The sequence below is a fragment of the Suricata suricatta genome, chromosome 9, assembly GCF_006229205.1.
Source record: "Suricata suricatta isolate VVHF042 chromosome 9, meerkat_22Aug2017_6uvM2_HiC, whole genome shotgun sequence".
Lineage (NCBI taxonomy): Eukaryota > Metazoa > Chordata > Mammalia > Carnivora > Herpestidae > Suricata > Suricata suricatta.
The window spans coordinates 23645577-23666863 of NC_043708.1; the positions used below are offsets into that span (position 1 = coordinate 23645577).

The 21287-nt window shown below is 40.6% G+C and overlaps 2 protein-coding genes across 2 annotated transcripts in view; one reads left to right on the top strand and one right to left on the bottom strand.

Annotated features, from left to right (window-relative positions):
- Nucleotides 1-13778, top strand: part of SNW1 (SNW domain containing 1) — a 35036-nt gene extending 21258 nt beyond the window's left edge. Inside the window, exons 8-14 of the mRNA XM_029952830.1 lie at nt 364-429; nt 2361-2477; nt 3501-3642; nt 8448-8544; nt 10698-10815; nt 12853-13016; nt 13097-13778. Coding sequence (XP_029808690.1) covers nt 364-429; nt 2361-2477; nt 3501-3642; nt 8448-8544; nt 10698-10815; nt 12853-13016; nt 13097-13295 — 903 coding nt within the window. The 3' untranslated portion in view covers nt 13296-13778. The remainder of the gene's footprint in view (nt 1-363; nt 430-2360; nt 2478-3500; nt 3643-8447; nt 8545-10697; nt 10816-12852; nt 13017-13096) is intronic.
- Nucleotides 13777-21287, bottom strand: part of SLIRP (SRA stem-loop interacting RNA binding protein) — a 9265-nt gene continuing 1754 nt past the window's right edge. Inside the window, exons 2-4 of the mRNA XM_029952832.1 lie at nt 18998-19056; nt 14341-14448; nt 13777-13889 (exon numbers count right to left, since the gene is read on the bottom strand). Coding sequence (XP_029808692.1) covers nt 13818-13889; nt 14341-14448; nt 18998-19056 — 239 coding nt within the window. The 3' untranslated portion in view covers nt 13777-13817. The remainder of the gene's footprint in view (nt 13890-14340; nt 14449-18997; nt 19057-21287) is intronic.

The following is a 21287-nucleotide window of genomic DNA, read 5'->3' on the forward strand; positions in this document are numbered from 1 at the left end:
TCATGCTAAGCGAAATAAGTCAGGCAGAGGACAGAAACCATCCGTTTGCACTCATAGGTCTAACAGGAGAACAGGAGAACCCTAATGGAGGACCAGGGGGAGCGGAAGAGGGAAAGAGAGTTGGGGGGAGAGAGGGACACAAAACTTGAGAGACTACTGAATACTGAAAATGAACTGAGAGTTGAAGGGGAAGGGGGAGGGGGGAAAAGAGGTGGTGGTGATGGTGGAGGGCACTTATGGGGAAGAGCACTGGGTGTTGTATGGAAAACAATTTGACAATAAAATATGGGGAAAAAAAGTCTTTATGTTGATTTTAACAACAACAACAAAAAAATGTCTCTTTTTCTTTTTTTGTCAACTCAGATGACTGTGAAGGAACAACAAGAGTGGAAGATTCCTCCTTGTATTTCAAATTGGAAAAATGCAAAGGTAATGAAGTTGTCATAAAATCAGTCTTCTACTATTAGAACCTACTGGAAAACACTCAGGAAGGATCTTCAGCCCAAGAAAGTTTCATTAAATCCTCAGCATCTCACTTAGCTGAATATTTTCAAAAAGGAACACCCAACCTATGTGACTTTTTTTTTGTAATGTAATAGAAATGTAATAGGCCAGTCACATGAATAGTATATAGATTCTTTTAGTGAATTGTAGGTATGAGAAGCTTCTAGGGAAGGAATAGGTAAAATAAAGTAACTTATCAATGAATGATTAATCTTCTTTAGAAAACTGGAATTGATATCTAAACTGATACTAAACTGATATCAGTTTAAATGATAATATGACAAAAAAGAGTAATTAGATATATTCAGTGCTTTAAGTTTCAAACATTTTTTTCTGTTTATAAGAATGTATGCATAAGCTATTTAAATCCTGTATATCTCTAAGCACCAAAACTTGCAGGAGTCATGAAGAATCTGTAAAATAATGTGAAATAAATTCTCTGAACACTATTTCCCCTTTTCCCCCAAGTCATGCTTCATAATTTTGTTTTTGATGGGTGATGAAGGCTACTTTAATTTGTAGATTAAATATAACTACTTTTTTCATTATTTTTTATTTTTTTATTTTAAAAAATTTTTTTATGTCTTTATTTTATTTTGAGAAAGAAACAGGGTGTGAGCAGGGGAGGGGCAGAGACAGGGAGACACAGACTCTGAAGGAGGCTCCAGGCTCTGAGCTGTCAGCACAGAGCCTGACATGGGGCTTAAACTCACAGAATGTGGGATCATGACCTGAGGTGAAGTCGGATGCTTAATGACTGAGCCACCCTGGTGCCCCATAACTACTTTAAGTTTATTTATTTTGCTGCTGCACAAGCAGCAGAGGGAGTGAGAGCAAGAATCCCAAGCAAGCTCCGTGCACAGCCTGATGCGAGACTTGAACCCATAAACTGTGAGATCATGACCTGAGCTAAAATCAAGCGTTGGACGCTTAACCAACTGAGCTACCCATCCTTACTTCTTAAAGGAAGAAGTTTCTTAAATTATTTCTTAAAGGAAGTTATGTACTCATCCTAAAACAAAAGGGTTATTAGGTGGTTTGATTTGGGTTAATTAACATATATGTAACTATGTGGTATCTTGAACTGATTTTCTAATACTTCATGTATTAGCAATAAAGACCATGGGTAAGAGGTCAACATTTAGGAATCTAGTCATAAATCTGGAAAAATAAAGCTAAGCCTGAAATGTCCATGGATGTTAAGTATACTCTTTGAGTTATTGAAAATAGGATGCAAAATTTCAAAACACAGAATCTTAATTTGTCTATCTTTTCCATTTACTAAAACTCACAGTATTCCAAGAATCTGACAATTCAATTAAAACAGTACCAACCAGTAAACTACCTATGTATACTCTGATCATAGTGATTTGTTTCATTTTTATATGATTGTCCTATTATTTGAGGAACAACTATTTAGCTATTTGATAGTGATTTCCTTTTATTATAACTCACCATTATTAACAGAAGAATCTTTTTGTACAGAGCTTGAGCTCTGATGTTCTACTGTCCCAAATTTAAATTTTAGCTCATCTGTTTATTAACTGTGTGACCCGGGGGACGTTACCTAAGCTCCCTACCTCAGCAGCTTTAGCTGTGAAATGGAAACAACAGTGTTACCAGCCTTACAGAATCACTGTGAAGGTTAAATGAGACCACAGACTGAGGTGCTTTCAAATAAGACTTCACACGAAGCTCTCAGTGTGAGCCTCTGCTGCTGTTTTGCAACTGTGAAGAAAAATGTAAGAACAAGAACTTCAGCTCAGTGGTTGTCAAAAGGGACATATTTGAATCTAATTTTAAAGAATCTGTTGCCGCTTTTTTATGACTGGTGTTTTCTGCCTGCTTCCACACAGGGTTATACAATTCCATTAGACAAGCGCCTGGCTGCTGATGGAAGAGGCCTGCAGACAGTTCACATCAATGAGAACTTTGCCAAGCTGGCTGAAGCTCTCTATATTGCTGATCGGAAGGTTGGTCTGTCATAATTAATGGGTGTAACACTCTTGATAATGTGCAAATCCATCTTTGGTTACCTAAGATACTGTTGGTTTACTTGTTCCAGTTTTATTGAGAAATACCTGACACATTGCTGTAAATTTTAAGTCCTACAGCATGATGGTTTGATTAATGCAAGATACTGCTGTTTTAGCTACAGTCCTGGGTGCCGAGACGGCCACCTGTAGCATGGACGCCAGACCTGGCACGTGCTGTTTGCAGCTCTGCGCCTGCTCTCAGCCTCTGTAGACGTGTACGCAGACTCCATCGCTGGCCACCCAGCCTCCTCCCAACATCCAGAGCGATGGTTCACTAGGCTGATCTCATTTTTAAAGAGATTGCCAACTGCTGTTTTTAGGTTTTATAATGGTTTCTTTTTTAGAGTTTTTTTCTATTTTAAATATAGATGTCTCCCAAAAGGTTATCAAGGAAGGGCAAATAAACATCCTGATGAACTGAATGCTGTAGAAAATGATAGTCATAATAGCAATTGTCTATTAATATTATGGCATTAATATTATTAATATGTGACCTGGAAGTTCACATATGCCATGGCATGTGTTTGAAACATAGATAAGTATATACCCTACATCACAGCACGCACCTTTCTAAAGGTCATCTCCTGGTAAGGCATTTTTTGAATTGTCTTGATTGATTTTGAACACAATACAGGTTCCTGCTATGTTATTGATACTGAAAATTGCTTTATTGGAATCTTGTTTAATGTAGTTTTGGGGTTTCTGAGAAAGCGAAGCAGTGACTTACAAGATTTATTGGGGTCATTATAGTTTGAGCCACTAAAACATTTTCCAGAATGAAATCTCTAAGTTTACAGTGTCTTCCAGGCAAGCATTCTTTTAGTGGACAAGAATCTTTGTTTTAATCGGTAATAACAAATCTGAATTTTTTATAACTGCTCTTTTAAGCCAGACTTCAGTCAAGGTTTTGGATGCTTCCCCTCCAATCATGTATTATTTAACATCTGACTTTACTAACAGGCTCGTGAAGCTGTAGAAATGCGTGCTCAAGTAGAGAGAAAGATGGCTCAGAAAGAGAAGGAGAAACATGAAGAGAAACTTAGAGAAATGGCCCAGAAAGCCAGGGAGAGAAGAGCTGGGATCAAAACCCATGTGGAAAAAGGTATAACATTCTCTTTACTAAGTTGAATGTACTTTGTGAACATTTAGAGACTCGTCATTGTTTTTACTGCATAGAAAACTAGGACACACCTATAAAAATGTAGCTATTTCAGAAATCATATAGAAATGAAAGTAACTTCTGCTTTACTGAGCTATAGCAGTAGAAAATAAAAAATATATATATATATATATATATATAAATTTTTTTTTTTTTAATTTTTGAGAGACAGAGACAGCACAAGCAGGGGAGGGTCAGAGAGAGAGGGAGACACAGAGTCTGAAGGAGGCTCCAGGCTCTGAGCTAGCTGTCAGCACAGAACCTGACGTGGGGCTCGAACCCACGAACTGCGAGATCATGACTTGAGCCAAAGCCAGATGCTTAACTGACTGAGCCACCCAGGTGCCCCAGAATATATATTTAAAGATGGGCCCTTCAGTAGGAGACTGCACTGGACATTTTATTTATTTATTTAATGTTTATTTTTGAGAGAGAGAGAGAGAGAGAGAGAGGGTGAGCAAGGGAGGGCAGAGAGAGGGAGACGCAGAATCCAAAGTAGGCTCCAGCTATGAGCTGTCCACACAAATCCCAATGCAGGGCTGGAACTCATGAACCATGAGATCATGACCTGAGCCAAATTTGGATGCTTAAACAACTGAGCCACCCAGGCACCCTTGGATATTTTTTTTTCAAGTTTATTTATTTATTTTGAGAGGGAGAACACATGCGCTCTTTATTTATTTTGAGAGAGAAGGGCAGAGTGAAGCAGCAAGAGAGAACCCCAAGCAGGCTCTGCAGAGCTTGATGCAGGGGTGGAACCCGTGAACCACAAGATCATGACCTGAACTGAAGTTAGACACTTAGCCAACTGAGCCACCCAGGCGCCCCTACACTGGACATTTTTCAAGCTCAGTTTAATATACTTTTAATGTTTATTTTTTGAGTTATATTATTTTGAGAGAGTATAAGCAGGGGACAGGCAGAAAGAGGGAGACACAGAATCCGAAGCAGGCTTCAGGCTCTGAGCTATTAGCACAGAGCCCAACGTGGGGCTTGAACTCACCGACCATGAGATCATGACCTGAGCTGAAGTCAGACACTTAACCGACTGAGCCACCCAGGCCCCCCAGAGTGATATATTTTTAAAAATTGCATATTATGGGGCGCCTGGGTGGCTCAATTGATTGAATGTCCAGTTCTTGATTACAGCTCAGGTCATGATCTCAGGGTCATGGAACTGTGCCCCACATCAGGCTCTCTGCTGAGTGTGGAGCCTATGTAAGATTCCCTCTTTCAGAGCACCTGGGTGGCTCAAATTGGTTGAGCATCTGACTCTTGATTTCTGATCAGGTCATGATTCCATGGTTCATGAGATCAAGCCCCACGTTGGTCTTTGCAATGACAGCATGGAGCTTGATTGGGATTCTCTCTCCTCTCTGCTCCTCCCCCAGTTCACACGTGTATGTTTCCTCTCTCTCTCTCTTTCTTTCTCACTCTCAAAATAAGTAAATAAACATTAAAAAAAAAAGTTTCTAGGGCACCTGGGTGGCTCAGTCAGTTAAATGTTCTTCAGCTCAGGTCATGATCTCTTGGTTCCTGAGTTTGAGCCCCATGTTGGGCTCTGGGCTGATAGCGTGGACCTGCTTGGGATTCTCTGTCTCTTTCCTCTTTTCCTCTCCTGCTTGTGCTTGTGCATGTGTACTTGTGCACCCCCCACCCCCTGAAATAAAGAAACTTAAAACTTTCTTTAAAAAAAACATATTCTCCCTCTCTGCCCCCCTGCTCACTCTGTCTGTCTATAAAAATTAATCAGGGGGCGACTGGAGCATTCAGTCAGTTAGGTGTGTGACGTCAGCTCAGGTCATGATCTCAGTTTGTGGGCTCAAGCCCTGCCTCAGGCTCTGTGCTGACAGCTCAGAACCTAGAACCTGCATTGGATTCTGTTTCTTCCTCTCCCTTCCCCCCATTTGTTCTCTGTCACTCTGTCTCTCTCTCTCTCTCAAAAATAAATACATTAAATTTTTTTTTAAATGAGATAATCAGGGGATAGCTCAGTCAGTTAAGTGTTAACTTTGGCTCAGGTCATGATATTGTGGTTCTTGGGTTTGGGCCCCACCTCAGGCTCTGCACTGACAGCTCGGAGCCTGGAGCCTGCTTCAGATTCTGTGTCTCCCTCTTTCTCTGCCCCTTCCTCACTTGCGCTCTGTCTCTCAAAGTTGAATAAATACTTAAAAAAAATTTTTTTTAATAATCCTAGACTAGTACAATTATTCATTCCTTTGATTCATAGTGAGCATCTACTATATGCAGGGTTTTTTTCTAGACACAAGGTTTTCTGTTAAGTTGCAGGTACAGCAGTGAGTGTAAACAGACCAGAAAAGTAAATTATCATTACTAGGTGATTAATAATAATAGCATGATAAAAATTACTGTGGAGAAAAAATAGGGAAGGGGGACAAAAGTACCAGAAGGAAAGGACAGGCAGAATGGACCTCACTTCTGAGACGGTAACATTAGCACAAAAACCTGAAGGAAGTAAGGAAGTGAGCCTTGTAGTTCTATGCAGAAGAGCATTGCAGACAGAAGGAGCAGCAAGTGCAAAGGCCCTGATTTGGGAGTATACGTGGTGTATTAAAGAAGAGGCAGGGAGGCCAGGGTAGCTGAATTAGAGCAAGCTGAGTAGTAGAGGTGTCAGAGTTATTCGGGTACATAGGAAAATTGATGGCCAGAGCATATATGGCCTTTTAAGGATGAGGCTTTAGGAGCCAAATTAGCTCAGCTGGGAGAGCATTAGACTGAAGGATGAGGCCTTTACGTCAGATAACAAGGGAAGCCGTTGAAGGGTTTGAGCAAGGCAGCACAATACGCCATACATGAGCAGGCTGTGGAGTGGCCTGTGGAGGAGCACTGGAACCATCCGGAGGACTGTTGGAGTAATCCAGGTGAGATCATGAGAGGTAGGGAAAACATGGTCGGATACACATGTGTTTTGAAGGGAGAGCTGTCAAAACTTGCTTGTTTGTTAGGTAGAGGTGTGAGAGAAGAGTCGAATTATTTCCAGAACTTTTGACATGGACAGTTGGGAGGGATTGAGTTTCCATTTCCTAATACTGGGAAGACTGCAGGGGAAGAGGTTTCAGAGGGAAGGATTAGGAGTTTAGTTGTAGACATGTCAAGTTTAAGATGGAGGTGTCAGGCAGGCATTTGGATATAGGAGTCCAGAGTTCAGCTGTAGAGAAAGAACCAGGATTATAAGTAGTGATCCACACCCTTGAATCATACATGAATGACTTAATAAAAAACCTGCTTCTAAAAACCTTATTGTACATACACATAGCCACTGAAGGTAGTCAGATTTCCCTGTATCTAAGTTCTCTGGTGAGGATAAAAAAGCATAGAATGATTCTTGAATGATAAAATTTTGAAAAATGTGTTGCCAGATATTAATAAGATCCAACATTTATTGAGTGCTTATCATGGCAGATGCTACTCTGAGAACTTTACATGCACTGCCTTATAGACTTCCTCCAGCAGCCCCCTGCAGTGATGCTGGGATTGTCACCGTTTTACAGAGGAGACCGAGGCTCACAGTGGTTGGGTAGCAACTGCACAAGGTCATGCTGCTAGCCTGTCATAGGAACAGGACTTGAATCCAGACAGGCTGGCTCCACCAAAGCTCATGCTCTTAATTACACGGTGTCCCTTCAGACTGGAGAGAGAAGGGAAGGTGAAGATAGATCTAAACATCATAGACAGAGATCAGGACGCAGCCAGCTCCTGTGCACCACAAGCAAAAGGTTCTTTATTCAGCCAGTCTTTGAAAATACAAGGGTACATTGACACATAATATTTTTCCTGAAATTTTAATATGACAATTTTCTTTCTTTCTTTCTTTTAGAGAGAGAGGGAGCAAGGGAGAGGAGTGGGGGATGGGGAGAGAGAATCTTAAGCAGGCTCCATATTCAGGGGGCGCCCCACGTGGGGCTCAAACCCATGACCCTGGATCACGACCTGAGCTGAAATCAAGGGTCAATCAGTGAAGCATTCAACTCTTGGTTTCGGCTCAGGTCATGATCTCGAACTTCATGGGCTCAAGCCTCACATCAGGCCCTGTTGTGGCAGCAGAGAGCCTGCCTGGGATTCTGCCTCTGCCACTTCCTTGCTTGTGCTCATGTGTTCTCTTTCTCTCTCTCTCTCAAATTAAATAAACTTCACACATACACAAGTTGAAAGAATTATACAATGAACAGCTATATCCTGCACCACCTAGATTCTACAGTTCACTTTTTTTTTAACAATTAACATTGCTAAATTTGCTTTACCACCTGCCTACCCATCTATATCCATCTGTCAGTTCACCTTACAACTTTGATGCATTTCAGGTTAACTTAAAGACATCAGTATACTTTACCTCTAAACACTTCAGCTGCATGCATGATTACAGATTTCACATTCAAAAATTAAACTGAGGCACCTGGGTGGCTCATTTGATTAGGCAACCGACTCTTGATTTCAGCTCAGGTCATGTTCTCACAGTTCGTGAAATCGAGCCTGAGTCAGGCTCTGCGCTGAGCATGGAGCCTGCTTGAGAGTCTCTCTCCCCTCTCTCTCTGCCCACCCCCAAAATAAACTTAAAAAAATTAGACCAATACTGCTGGGTTTAAATTCATTGCAAGTAAGTTAAAAGGGCTGAATGTGACTATAAAGAAATTCATGGAATTTTCTGTCATAGGTTAAAGAATATTCTTGGGTTCCAAATATTAATGGGTAATATAGTGATGAAGTAATTTTTAACTCTGTTCACACAGAGGATGGGGAGGCACGTGAGAGGGATGAAATCCGGCATGATAGGCGGAAAGAGAGACAGCACGACCGGAATCTTTCCAGGGCAGCTCCTGATAAGAGGTAGGTGCTGTTTGAGATAAATATGAATTATGAGGAGTGGCTTTTCTGAACCTTTTAGAGAGGGTAAGTCCCCTGGGCCCAGTTCTGCTTCTCTTCCTTTCCTTTTTAGTTGGATAACTTACTAAATCAGCACTTGTTTTCTCACACTAAACTGTTTACTTTTTCTTAGCAGAAGAATCGACTGTCCCTGGAAGGAATCTTTTCTCATCACCCTATAGATGTGTAGAGTCAGCTAGAATTGCGAATGATGGGGGATATAGAAAGGGAGTTCAGGTCATGTTTGTGAAGGTAGTAGATAGGACCGTTCTGGTCTGTTCTTGTCCTGTTTCAAATGGTGAGGCAAAAGTGCCATGCTATTCCTCCGGGCAGAGAAGAAGCTTCTGTACTTTTTAAAAAATTATTATTTTTTTAATGTTTGAGAGAGAGTGCACACACGTGCATGAGTTGGGGAAGGGGCAGAGAGAGAGGGAAAGAGAGAATCTCAACCAGGCTCCTTGCTGTCAGCACAGAGCCTGACATGGGGCTCATTCTTGTGAACTGTGAGATCATGACCGGAGCTGAAATCAAGAGTCAGACACTTCATGAACTGAGCCACCCAGGCGCCCCAAAGCATCTATGCTTTCACTGAGGTCCTCCTGGATGCAGAGGGTGCATCCAGTATGGTGAGGGATAATAGCAGGTTTTGTGAGAAATGAAAATCAGCTTCTTCTCATGAGCAGTTCACTTAACATTCAATGACAGAGCTACCATATAAAATTACTTTGGAAAATGGATGGAGCACTTTTAATAACAGTTTGTGTGAAACAGAATACATGCATGGAGACTTGGGCTAAAGTAGGGATTGGTAAAGTTTATGGTTCACCAAAGGCTGAAGCCTGAATTCTGGGTCAGGGTTAAATGCAAATACGAAACATTGTCATCCCACATGAGCAGCTTTCCACGCTCTCACCGTTTTGCGAGCTATTGATAAAATCCTTTTTTTTTCAAGTCATGTCTTACACATGAAAAAGATTCCTACTGGTGGTGGTCTTTGTTATTTAATGACATAGCTCATCTCCCTGGGTAAGAGAAGCCCTGGAGAAACAGAAAATCTGAATTTCAAATTGTGGGTAAATATGCAGTATAGAAGAGTGTGGAATGAAATGTGAAAGTGCACAATTAACGATACTCGTGCTTTGAAATTCTTAAGCTATAAGACTTCAAAATGGCTCTGAAGATAAATTGGGTCCCTAAAACCAGTAAAGTGACCGTGAGAATTGATAATGTAGAAAGGCTGTAAACTTATTATTAGGTGAAAATTGGGTTAGCTATAGAAATCATTTTAAGACTTGAGTTTCGGGGTTCCTTGGTGGCTCAGTTGGTTAAGCATCTGGCTTAGGGCTCAGGTCATGACCATATAGTTCATGAGTTCAAGCCCTGTGTTGGGCTCTGTATGGACAGCTCAGAGTCTGGAGCCTGCTTTGGATTCTATGTCTCCCTCTCTCTGCCCTCCCCAGCTTGCACTCTGTCTCTCTCAAAAAAACTAGGTAAGACCCGAGAGCTTCTGATAAAATAAGTGATGATGGTTACGTTTCATCATGATGCAGATTGCATACATACTGAAGCAGCAGGGGAATTAAGATAATCTGAACATTGAAAATCATACTGAGTAATCCAGTCATTGACATGTTTTCCTCAAAATTGTAATAGGATAAAATTACTAAATGTGGTTCAGGTAAAGAACTGATTCTGGCTTATTGACAGTGATTCATATGATACATCCAATTTGCATCCAGTCCCCCCCAACCCTCGTGTAATAGCAAATATAAAGTGTAGCAATTTCCTATCTCAGCATGCTCTGTAGGGTAATTTCTTTTTTTTTTCTTTTGTAAGGTGATTTCTTGTATTAAACACATAGTGTCAAGAGTGAGTCTCTTGAGGGTTCTTTTCATTTAACAGGAAGGCCTGATTGTAAAACCCCACCTCTTCTAGTATCACAGCTCTGAAGTGCTGTATGGACTGCTAGCCCGACTGTGCATTATCAGGGAATGAATGTTCACAGTAAACAAACGGGATATGTTCATTAACTTTGCTTCTGAGATTGGTTATGTTGAAATTGAAATTTAGCTTCTCTGTGAAGAGTCTTCAGCTAGTGACATTGTATTTTGAAACAGGTCAAAACTGCAGAGAAATGAAAATCGAGATATCAGTGAAGTCATTGCTCTTGGTGTACCCAATCCGCGGACGTCCAATGAAGTTCAGTATGACCAAAGGCTCTTCAACCAGTCCAAGGTACAAGGAATTTAGAAATAGCATGTCATAAGTGTTGAAATGAATACAATCATCAGGGGAAAGAAATGAACAGATCATAGATTTGGATCAAGGTATGCTGGCATAATGAGAGAAAAATATTACAAGTTGTGTGCTATAGTCCAGAGAGCTGCTTCACCTTATTTCATCTTATTTGATGTAGTCAGATGAAACAACTCTGATTTTGCCCTCTGATAGTTGGCTGAGATTTAAGACTTTAGTAGAAAATGCACGAAATTAGTTGATTTTTAAAAAAACGAATATATAGGTCTTTTATTTCTAAAATATAGCCAGTGTCCTACAAAATATCACTTGGGTTTTTTGTTGATCTCTGAAAAAAAGAACTTTTCTTAATGCTATAGAATCACATAAACTTGAGATCTTTAAAAGATAAACCTGAAAAACTAAATTTAAGTGCTAGACTAGCTGTCAGGAAATACGATTTCTAGAACCTATTGTTATTAACTAGCTAGGATACATTAGGAGCGAAGAAGTATCTTTATGTTTTAATCCACCCAACATTAATTATTTATTGTGTAGAAGACCGTGAGATCAAAGATAGATACACTTTGCCCTCAAGGAACCTTCAAGTCTACTGGAAAAGACATATATGTGTATAAATAAGGATAAGGCAGTCTGTAATAAAAATAGACATATAAATAGAGTTCTACTGGGAAGAGTAGAAGGGAAGTTTGTTATGACTCGGAGGCTTCAGGAAGATTTGAAGGTAGCATTTGAGTAAGCTATTTTAGTTTTATAATAACTTAGGTACTTTTTTACATTCCTGGCATTGTTGTCTTTTATTTGTATTACCTCACTTAATCCTTACAAAAACCCTCTGACTTCATACTATTTATATATGAGGAAATTGAGACACTTAGAGGTTTAGCTAGAAACTGATAGAAGATTCAAACATGGGCTGTGTTGATTTCAAAGTTTCTGTTCTTAAACACTCTGCGGTAGTAATTTCCCAGCCGGAGCAAAGGAGTTAGGCATTAATATTTATGACCATCACCTCTTATAAGCTTAAGCTTAAATTATTTCAAAGTTGTCATAAAATTTTTTCTAAAAAACACAACCCCGTATTAAGGAACCATTCAAATATATGAAACAAGTTCCTTTTTGTCTTAGGATTTTATTAAGAGCCTTATTGTCTTGTGCTATAGTAGTGATGTTCTCGGGCCTGGGTAACTCAGTTGAGCATCTTGATTAATTATAACCTGGTTATATATATATTTCAGCTCAGGTTATGATCCTAGGGTCATGGGAGCCTGCTTAAGATTCTCACTCTCCCTCTGCCCCCTCTCCAGCACATGTCCTCTCTCTCTCAGATGGATAGACAGACAGAGTTATGTTCTCAGGGAGTTAAGGGGTGTAACATTTATTCTAAATGAAATCGTATAGGGATGCCTGTCTATACAGCGTCCAACTTTTTTTTTACTTTTTTAATGTTTTTATTTATTTTTGAGAGAGAGGGAGAGACAGAGACAGAGACTGAGACAGCGTGAGCAGGGGAGGGTCAGAAAGAGGAGTCACAGCATCTGAAGACAGGCTCCAGGCTCTGAGCTAGCATTCAGCACAGAGCCTGACGCGGGGCTTGAACCCATGAGCTGTGAGATCATAACCTGAGCTGAAGTCGGACGCTTAACCAACTGAGCCACCCAGGCGCCCCATACAGCATCCAATTCTTGATGTCAGGTTGTGCGTTCAAGCAAGCCCCACGTTGGACACAGAACTTACTTGATAAATAAATGAGTGACATTAGAAAAATGCTACTTTACAATTCTTTCATCTTCTTGCTACTGTCTTACAAACTGAAATTGTCAAGAACCTGCTTATACTACTGCCCACAAGTTTAATGACTACTTTAGTAGTGAGAGTTGTTAATTAGCACTTTTTTTAATCTACGGACCAAAGGCGATAAGAATAAATGTTTATGGACTTTTTTTTTTAAATGAAGATCATTTAAATTTGCAGTTCAGACTGAAGATGTTAACTTTTAATGTCCTTTTTCCACAGGGTATGGACAGTGGTTTTGCAGGTGGAGAAGATGAAATTTACAACGTTTATGATCAAGCCTGGAGAGGTGGTAAAGATATGGCCCAGAATATTTACAGGCCCAGTAAAAATCTGGACAAAGACATGTATGGAGATGACCTAGAAGCCAGAATAAAGACCAATAGGTACGAAGGCAGACAGCTCAGTTTCAGTGTTTGCACTAGTGAAAACAAAGTGCTTCATACTCCTTTTTCTTTTTCCCTAGATTTGTTCCCGATAAGGAGTTTTCTGGTTCAGACCGTAGGCAGAGAGGCCGAGAAGGACCAGTTCAGTTTGAGGAAGATCCTTTTGGTTTGGACAAGTTTTTGGAAGAAGCCAAACAGCACGGTGGCTCTAAAAGACCCTCAGACAGCAGCCGCCCCAAGGAACATGAGCATGAAGGCAAGAAGAGGAGAAAGGAGTAGATACACCACTCTTCAAAGTGATGAACTTTTATCCATAACCCTAATGATGCAAGTCAGATGGGGAAACACTTTGTAAATGGCCAGGATAAAAACCAAAACGGGGTGTCAGGCCCCAGCACTACTTTTTATTAGGGGAGTAAAGGGGGGGATGGAAAACTCTTTGAACTATTTAGTTTTTTTAAAGAGTGGGTTGTGTTTGTGCTTCTCCAACTTTTGGCATTTATAGAGCATACTGCCCCACACATGAAATTAAGACCACTTCCTTTTGTGTGACATTAGTACTTTGGGGATAATATTTTGTGTAAGAATGACTGCTGATGAACACAGTTGCCCCAACCAGTCAGTACAAGGATGTTCACCTACTAGAACTGTCCTGCCAAATGACCCGTGCCTCTGCTGAGTTCGGTTTTCATTTGGAGTGGGGAAAGCAAGCTCTCGCTTGGTGCAACTACTTGTTTCAAATAAAAACATTTAGACAAAGTTTTCAATGTTGTTTACTTTATTTAATAGGTAGTGATAGTCTCAAAAATCTTTTTCTTCATCAGATGTTTGATCCCCTTGCAAATTTTTTGGTCTTTGAGCTTGAATGTGGAGCTGAGAAAAATCAAATAAGTATTGTAAGGAAAGACAGTATCTGCAAAATATTACAACTGAAAACTGCCACTTTAAGACTGCGTCTTTACTATGGAGTCAGCAGCAGTAAGTCAGGAGAACATTATTTGTTTCCTTTTCTTAAAACTAACTGTTTTGACCCAAGGTTGCACAGAAGTGGAAAAGCCAGGTTTTCAACTCCCGTCTCCCTACCTTGTAAACAGACTGCTGTTCCCACTGCTCTACATTAGATGCCCCTTGCTAACCATTAAAGGGACTTCCTCCGCTACCCTCCCCAGACGTTTCAGAGCCTGCACTTGCCCACCCCCACCACTCTCTAACCAATGCTAAGGGAACTTTAGTTACAAATCTCCCAAAGACCTTGGGAGACTCTATATTCTGACTTACTCACTGATCCATAGAATCTCATGACCTTATACAGAAAAATACTTACCTTCACTCCATCAATAATATGATTTTCTTGCTGTAGTGCATTCTGAAGTTCTTCTTCTGAAGAAAACTGAATCCAGCCCATACCTCTATGAAAACCAGTCTCTTTGTCCTAAAAACTCAAAATTTAGGAAGAGATTAATCATGAACTTGGTAAAGTTTCCATGAGCTCCAAAACAAACTACCAACTTTTCATCTGGGATAACAGATGTCAAAAACTTGATTTAATGCCTCCTAGTTATGAAAGGTTTAACCCTTCTGTGAATCTTAACATTCTCCTTTTCTGATGCCACTGGAGAAGTAAAATATGGGTAGTGAAGTTTCTTTGTCATTCGAGATACAAACCACACTAACATTAATAGGGAAATTTTAATCATATAAAGAAATGGAGACAGTATTTCTAACTTCCTCACTTCTAGAAACTAAAAAATTAAGCCTCAAAATCTAGGTGCACTTCTGGTAATTTTGGAGGCGAATTTTTCTCATCACCACCACTACCATTACAATCACACACTCCATACTCCTGATGAAAAATAGAATAAAAAGATATATAGATATAGTAGAGTATACAGTATTACCCTTATTTACCTAGTTCCAGACTTTGAGGTAATGCTACTTCCCTTCGTGCAAAGGAAAAGAGTGCTTATTATCCAACCTATACATCAGGCTCTAGGGTGCTTGGAAGCACCCTGCCCCCACCCACCAGCACTACTATTTAAAGAACGGGGTGCCTGGGTGGCTCAGTCCGTTAAGCATCCAATTCTTGATTTTGGCTCAGGTTATGATCTCAAGGTTGTGAGATTAAGCCTACCATTGGGCTCTGTGCTGGTCATGAAGCCCGCTTAAGATTATCTTTCTCCCTCTGCCCCCCCCCCCCAAATAAAAAGAACAGATACAAAGATGTCTGTTCACTCAGTGTACATCATGGTCAATCTTGTTACAAAGTTATGTTGTACTCCACACCACCCTCAAACCAAATTCTTAAAAACTGCCCCCATATTTAAAAGGTGACTTTTTAAAGACAGAAATAGTGGGAAAGTGGGGCAGAGGGAGGGAGAGAAAGAATCTTTTTTTTTTTTTTTATGTTTGAGAGAGAGAGCACAGAAGGGGGGAGGGTAGGCAGAGAGAGAGAGAGGGAGACACAGAATCCAAAGCAGGTTCCAGGCTCTGAGCTGTCAGCACAGAGCCCAACACAGGGTCCCAACCCACGAACCATGAGATCATGACCTGAGCTGAAATCGACATTCAACCAACTGAGCCATCCAGGCGCCCCAGAGAGAGAGACTCTTAAGCAGGTTCCTTGCTCAGTGTAGAGCCCAACACAGGGCTTGGATCCACAACACTGGGATCATGACTTGAAGTGAAATCCAGAGTCCAAGGCTCAACTGACTAAGCCACCCAAGCACTCCTGAAAGGTTACTTTTTAAGTATATACCTAGACTGCATGAAGTTTCTGGTAATGTCCCAATGATTCATTCCTTACCTTAGAAAGATAGAATTCCTCCTCTACCTCCTTATGATTATTTCTGTAAAAGCCTTAAAAAATTTGTGTTTGGGGACAGCTGGGTGGCTCAGTCAGTTAAGTGTCCACCTCTTAATTTGGGCTCAGGTCATGCTCTCCAGGTCATCAGATCAAGCCCCACATCAAGCTGCACGGCTGAGAGTGGAGCCTGTTGGGGATTCTCTCACCCTCTCTCTCTCTCTCTGCCCCTCCCCTCTTTGCACTCTCTCTCTTTCTCAAAATAAACATTGGGAAAAAAAACTTGTGTTTGTGTAAAACTTAGGTACAAGGAACATGGATTTCTAACTTGAGTTCATGAATTTGTTTACCAGAAACTAACTTTTTTCTTGTTATATTTTATTTAGTTTCGCCAAAAATCAGTTTTCTTTTGTTTACATCTAAGCTTTGTTAATTCCAAGTCCTAAATTATTTAATTTATACTTCTAAGAGGGAAATGACCACCAAAAAGATGTGGATAAAATTTTTGGATAAAATTTTTTTGATGTGCTTCAAAAAACACAAATTTCATACTCTTTGTAAAATTGTAGTTTTAAAGCTTATAGAAACATGTCAGTAATACATGAGCCTCATTCTTTTAATCAACTGTATAAAACTCCACTGTATCAATAAATATCTATTTAATCCTACTGCTAAACATTTAGGTTCTTTCCAGCAGTATTACTATTTTTAATTTAGTTTAGTTGAGAGAGAGAGAGAGAGTATGAGCAGGGGAGAGGGGCAGAAGGGGAGACTGATTCTTGAGCAGCCTCTGTGCTCAGTGCATAGCCCAATTCGGTACTTGATCTCACAACTCTGGGATCATGACCTGAGCCGAAATCAAGAGCTAGACTCTCAACCAACTGAGCCACCCAGGTGTCCCTTTCCAGTTATATTAGTAAACAATGTTGCTTATTCTTGACCACACCATTTCCACAGAATAAATGCCTAAAAGTGGATTGCTAGATCAAAGCAAATACAAATTCTGAATTTTTATTTTGCCAAACTACCCTTCAGAAATGAAGTAAACTAGGCAATTTCAGTGCCAGCTTCCCTACACCCTCACTAGCACTAGATAGGAGTAATCCATTAGATCCTTGGAAAGCAACTAACATTAAACCAAGAATGAAGAATTTAAATTACTGAAGTTGATTCTTTACCATAGCCATCTCAGTGTCGTGAGGAAAAGAGGAGTAGTTTTAGTGACGCACCTGTAAACTCTGTGTACTCATCACACCAAAAACCCAGCAATTCTAGAAAGCCCATAGAAAAATACAGCCCAGAATAAAGCAAAACAAATTTATAAACTGATTAATAAACCCTCCTTACAAAACAAAGGAGGGACACCTGAGTGGCTCAGTCAGGTAAGCATCTGACTTCAGCTCAGGTCATGATCTCACAGTTCAGGAGTTCAAGCCCCACATCAGGCTCTGTGCTGACAGCTGGGAGCCTGGAGTCTGCTTCGGATTCTCTGTCTTCCTCTCTGCCCCTCCTCCATTCACACTGTCTATCTCTCTCTCTCTTTCTCAAAAGTAAATAGACATTTAAAAAGTTTTTAAAAAGGAAATATAACAAATATAAAAACACTAAAATTAAAAAAGGCATTCAACTTAATAAGGATAAAGATTAAAACATATTCTCCACTAATTAGTTTTTAAAAATGTATTTAATTTTTTTTAATGTTTATTCATTTTTGAGAGAGAGAGAGACAAAGCATGAGAGGGAGGGTCAGAGAGAGAGAGAGACACACACACACACACACACATACACACAGAATCTGAAGCAGGCTCCAGGCTCTGAGCTGTCAGCACAGAGCCCAACGTGGTGCTCGAACCCACAGACCATGAGATCATGACTTAAGCTGAAGTCGGCCGCTTAACCAACTGAGCCACCCAGAAGTCCCCCCTCCACCAAATTTTTTTAATGTTTATTTATTTTTGAGAGACAGAGCATGAGCGAGAGGGGGCAGAGAGAGAGGAAGACACAGAATTAGAAGCAGGCTCCAGACTCTGAGCTGTCAGCAGATAGCCTGACATGGGGCTTGAACCCACAAACCATGAGATCATGACCTGGGCCAAAGTCAGCCACCTCAACCAAGTGAGCCACCCAGGGGCCCCTCCACCAATTAATTTTAAGATAAAATCATCCTCTAGTATCTAGTCCTTATTATAATACTGGAGTGGGCAGAATTCCAAGATGGCCCCATGATCTACCCGTATCCCACCAAGTTACCCTCTGTATAACCCCTTCCCACTGAGGGTGTGTGGGACCTGTGACATGGGTTTAACCAGAAGGTTATAGCAAAAATGATGGGACATTGCTCCCCTGATCAGGTTATAGAGCAGAGGAGATGGGACGCCACTCCCATGACTATGTTCTAAGACAGACGTAACAGACTAGAGAAACGCCTCTGCCGACTCTGAAGAATTAAGTGCCATGTTGCAAGAGCCTACAGACCTCCCAAGTAACAAGAAACTGCCAGTAGTCCCTACAAGCGGAAAGCCAGCAAAAAGATACCTCAGTCCGACAGTTCAAAGATGGATTCTGCCAATAACCTGAGGGATCTTGGACATCAGTCCCTCCCAGTTGAGCCCTGATGAGATCAAAGCCCCAGCTGACACCTGGCCTACAGCTACGGGAGACCCTGAGCAGAGGACCCAGCAAGGTTGTGCCCAGATTCCTGATCTGCAGAAACTGTGAGATAACCTGTATGTATGCCGTTTTGAGTCCTTAAGTTTGTGGTAATTGGTTATGCTCAGAATAAGATTTTATTACTTTTTAATCAGTATCACCCATCATTTTATCAATAAAGACTCAGAACAGCTTTACTTCATTAGAAAGTCATACAAGTAGGTGTGTTTTGACAAAAAGTCAAGAATTCGAGGATAAAATGTGACGATCAAGAATAAAGGATGAGGCGGCTGGGTGGCTAAGTCGGCTGGGTGGCCGACTTCGGTTCACGTCATGATATCCGTTTGTGAGTTTGAGCCCCGCATTGGGTTCTGTGCTGACAGCTCAGAGCCTGGAGGCTGCTTCAGATTCTGTGTCTCCCTCTCTCTCTGCTCCTCCCCTGCTCATTCTCTGTCTCTCTCAAAAATAAACATTAAAAAAAAATTTTTTTTAATAAAAGGATAGTTTCGTATTTTTTTAAGAGAATACTCACAAAAGGTATAATGCACTTGCGTATATGGCCAAACTGTCCAAAGTGTTCTCTCAGCTCACCTGTAGATGAAGAAAAAACATGTTAAAAGTAGTTCATATATTGTGGGGTACCTAGATGGCTCAGTCAGTAAAACACGTAACTCTTGAAATCAGAGTTGTGAGTTCAAGCCCCAAGATGGGCATAGAGATTACTTAAAAAAAAAAAAAAAAAAGGAGTTAATATATTTTGTATCTTCCAACCTAGATTGTAGAAATCAAAAGGGGACCTAGAGTTCCCAAACATTTTGTAACAGGAACTACTTTGCATTTCCTTGAAGCCTTAAGATTTAGGAAGCAGTTATGACACTGACTACACATCTTCCTCAAGATGGGATCACAGCTGATAAGCCTATCATAAGCTGAAACTGCATTTAATACACCTAACCTACTGCACAGCATAGCTTAGACTAGCCTACCTGAAACATGCTCAGAGTACTTACATTAGCCTGCAGTCGGGCAAAACTATCTAATGCAAAGCCTTTTTTATAATAAAGTGTTTAATTTCTTATGTAATTTATTGACTACTGAGAATGAAAATCAGAATGGCTGTATGGGCACAGAGTAGCTGTAAGTCTATCAGTTATTTACCCTGTCATCACATGGCTGACTGGGACTGCATCTTGCTGCCGCCGCCAACTAGTATCACAAAAGAGTACCACACTGCGTATCACTAGCAGGACAAAAAAAATCAAAGTTCAAAGTAGAGTTTCTTCAGAATGTGTATCACGACTGCACCACTGCAAAGTCAAAATATTGTAAATGAAACCATTGTAAGTCAAGAACCATCTCTATAAAGCTGCAATGTACCAGATTTAGGGAGACGGCGTGCGTAGGGACACACACAGATCAAGTGCTCAGTTGACTGTAGTCTTCATCCCCAGCAAAAGAGTATCTTCATCACAGTTACTGTGCCAGGTGCATGGATAACAATCCTTGTGAGACATTCGCACAGAAGACAAAGTACAGTATGCTGTTTAGCCATATTAAAGATTTTCAAATAAAAGCTCAATTTACTTGCCTTCCATAAAGTTTATAATCAGTTAAATAGCTGACACTTTAAAATTTGTTGAGATGACCCTGCTTCCCCTTTCTGCCTTATTCCCCATTGCTGGCCCATAGATAGATACTCCCTAGTCCCACAAATGAAGTTCTGTGTGTCCTATGGATTTCCATCTTTGTTCATCGTTCTTTCCCCCGTTTACGTCAGTAATCCTATCTCTTCCTGCCTAAACTGTAATTATTCTTCAAGACCCCAGCCAAATACATCCACTGAATATTATTTTATTGGGCATCTACTGCAATACAAAACAATGTATTATCTTTATCCCTGGGAGTCCTTCAAGATGCATAGTAATCTTAAAGATCAAAAAGTACACGGTCTCCTCTGAACTATAGTGCCTGTACTTTCACTGATTTATATTTCATATTACGTGGTTACTTCCCCTAGTTCATCTAACTCACTGGTTCAACAACTGCCTGCATCTGTTGGAAGTCTCCTGACCCTCATCACAACACCGTAACTTCCCTGAGTGTTGAGTCCACTGTGTCAACAGTACTTGATACACAGCAGGGCAATATTTGACGAATGAATAAATGCCTAGTAATCCTTCAGCAACCCACAGGAACTAAATTTCTGAAGAACTCTAACTGTTAGTCATATCAGTTGGTATGATCAGGCCCTCAGAGACTATGTTACTGGAGAATAAACAAAATGGTGTTAAATATACATGTTCTAAAGCAGGTATTAAAAGTTCTAGAAAACATCCACTTCCAAAACAAATTAGTTCTGGAAGGTGACCCTTTTCCCAAATTACCTGTAACTGTTAAGGGAAAACAGCTACAAGCACCAAGGACAACACCCACCACCAACACTCCTTAACTATGGGCTGAATGAAATGACATATCAGATAAAGGACTAGTATCCAAAATCTACAAGGAACTCACCAAACTCCACACCCAAAAAACAAATAACCCAGTGAAGAAATGGCCAGAAGACATAAACAGACACTTCTCCAAAGAGGACATCCAGATGGCCTACAGGCACATGAAACGATGCTCAACATCACTCATCATCAGGGAAACACAAATCAAAACCACACTGAGATACCACCTCACACCAGTCAGAGTGGCTAAAATGAACAAATCAAGAGACTATGGATGCTGGCGAGGGTGTGGAGAGACGGGCACCCTCCTACATGGTTGGTGGGAATGTAAACTGGTGCAGCCGCTCTGGAAAACAGTGTGGAGGTTCC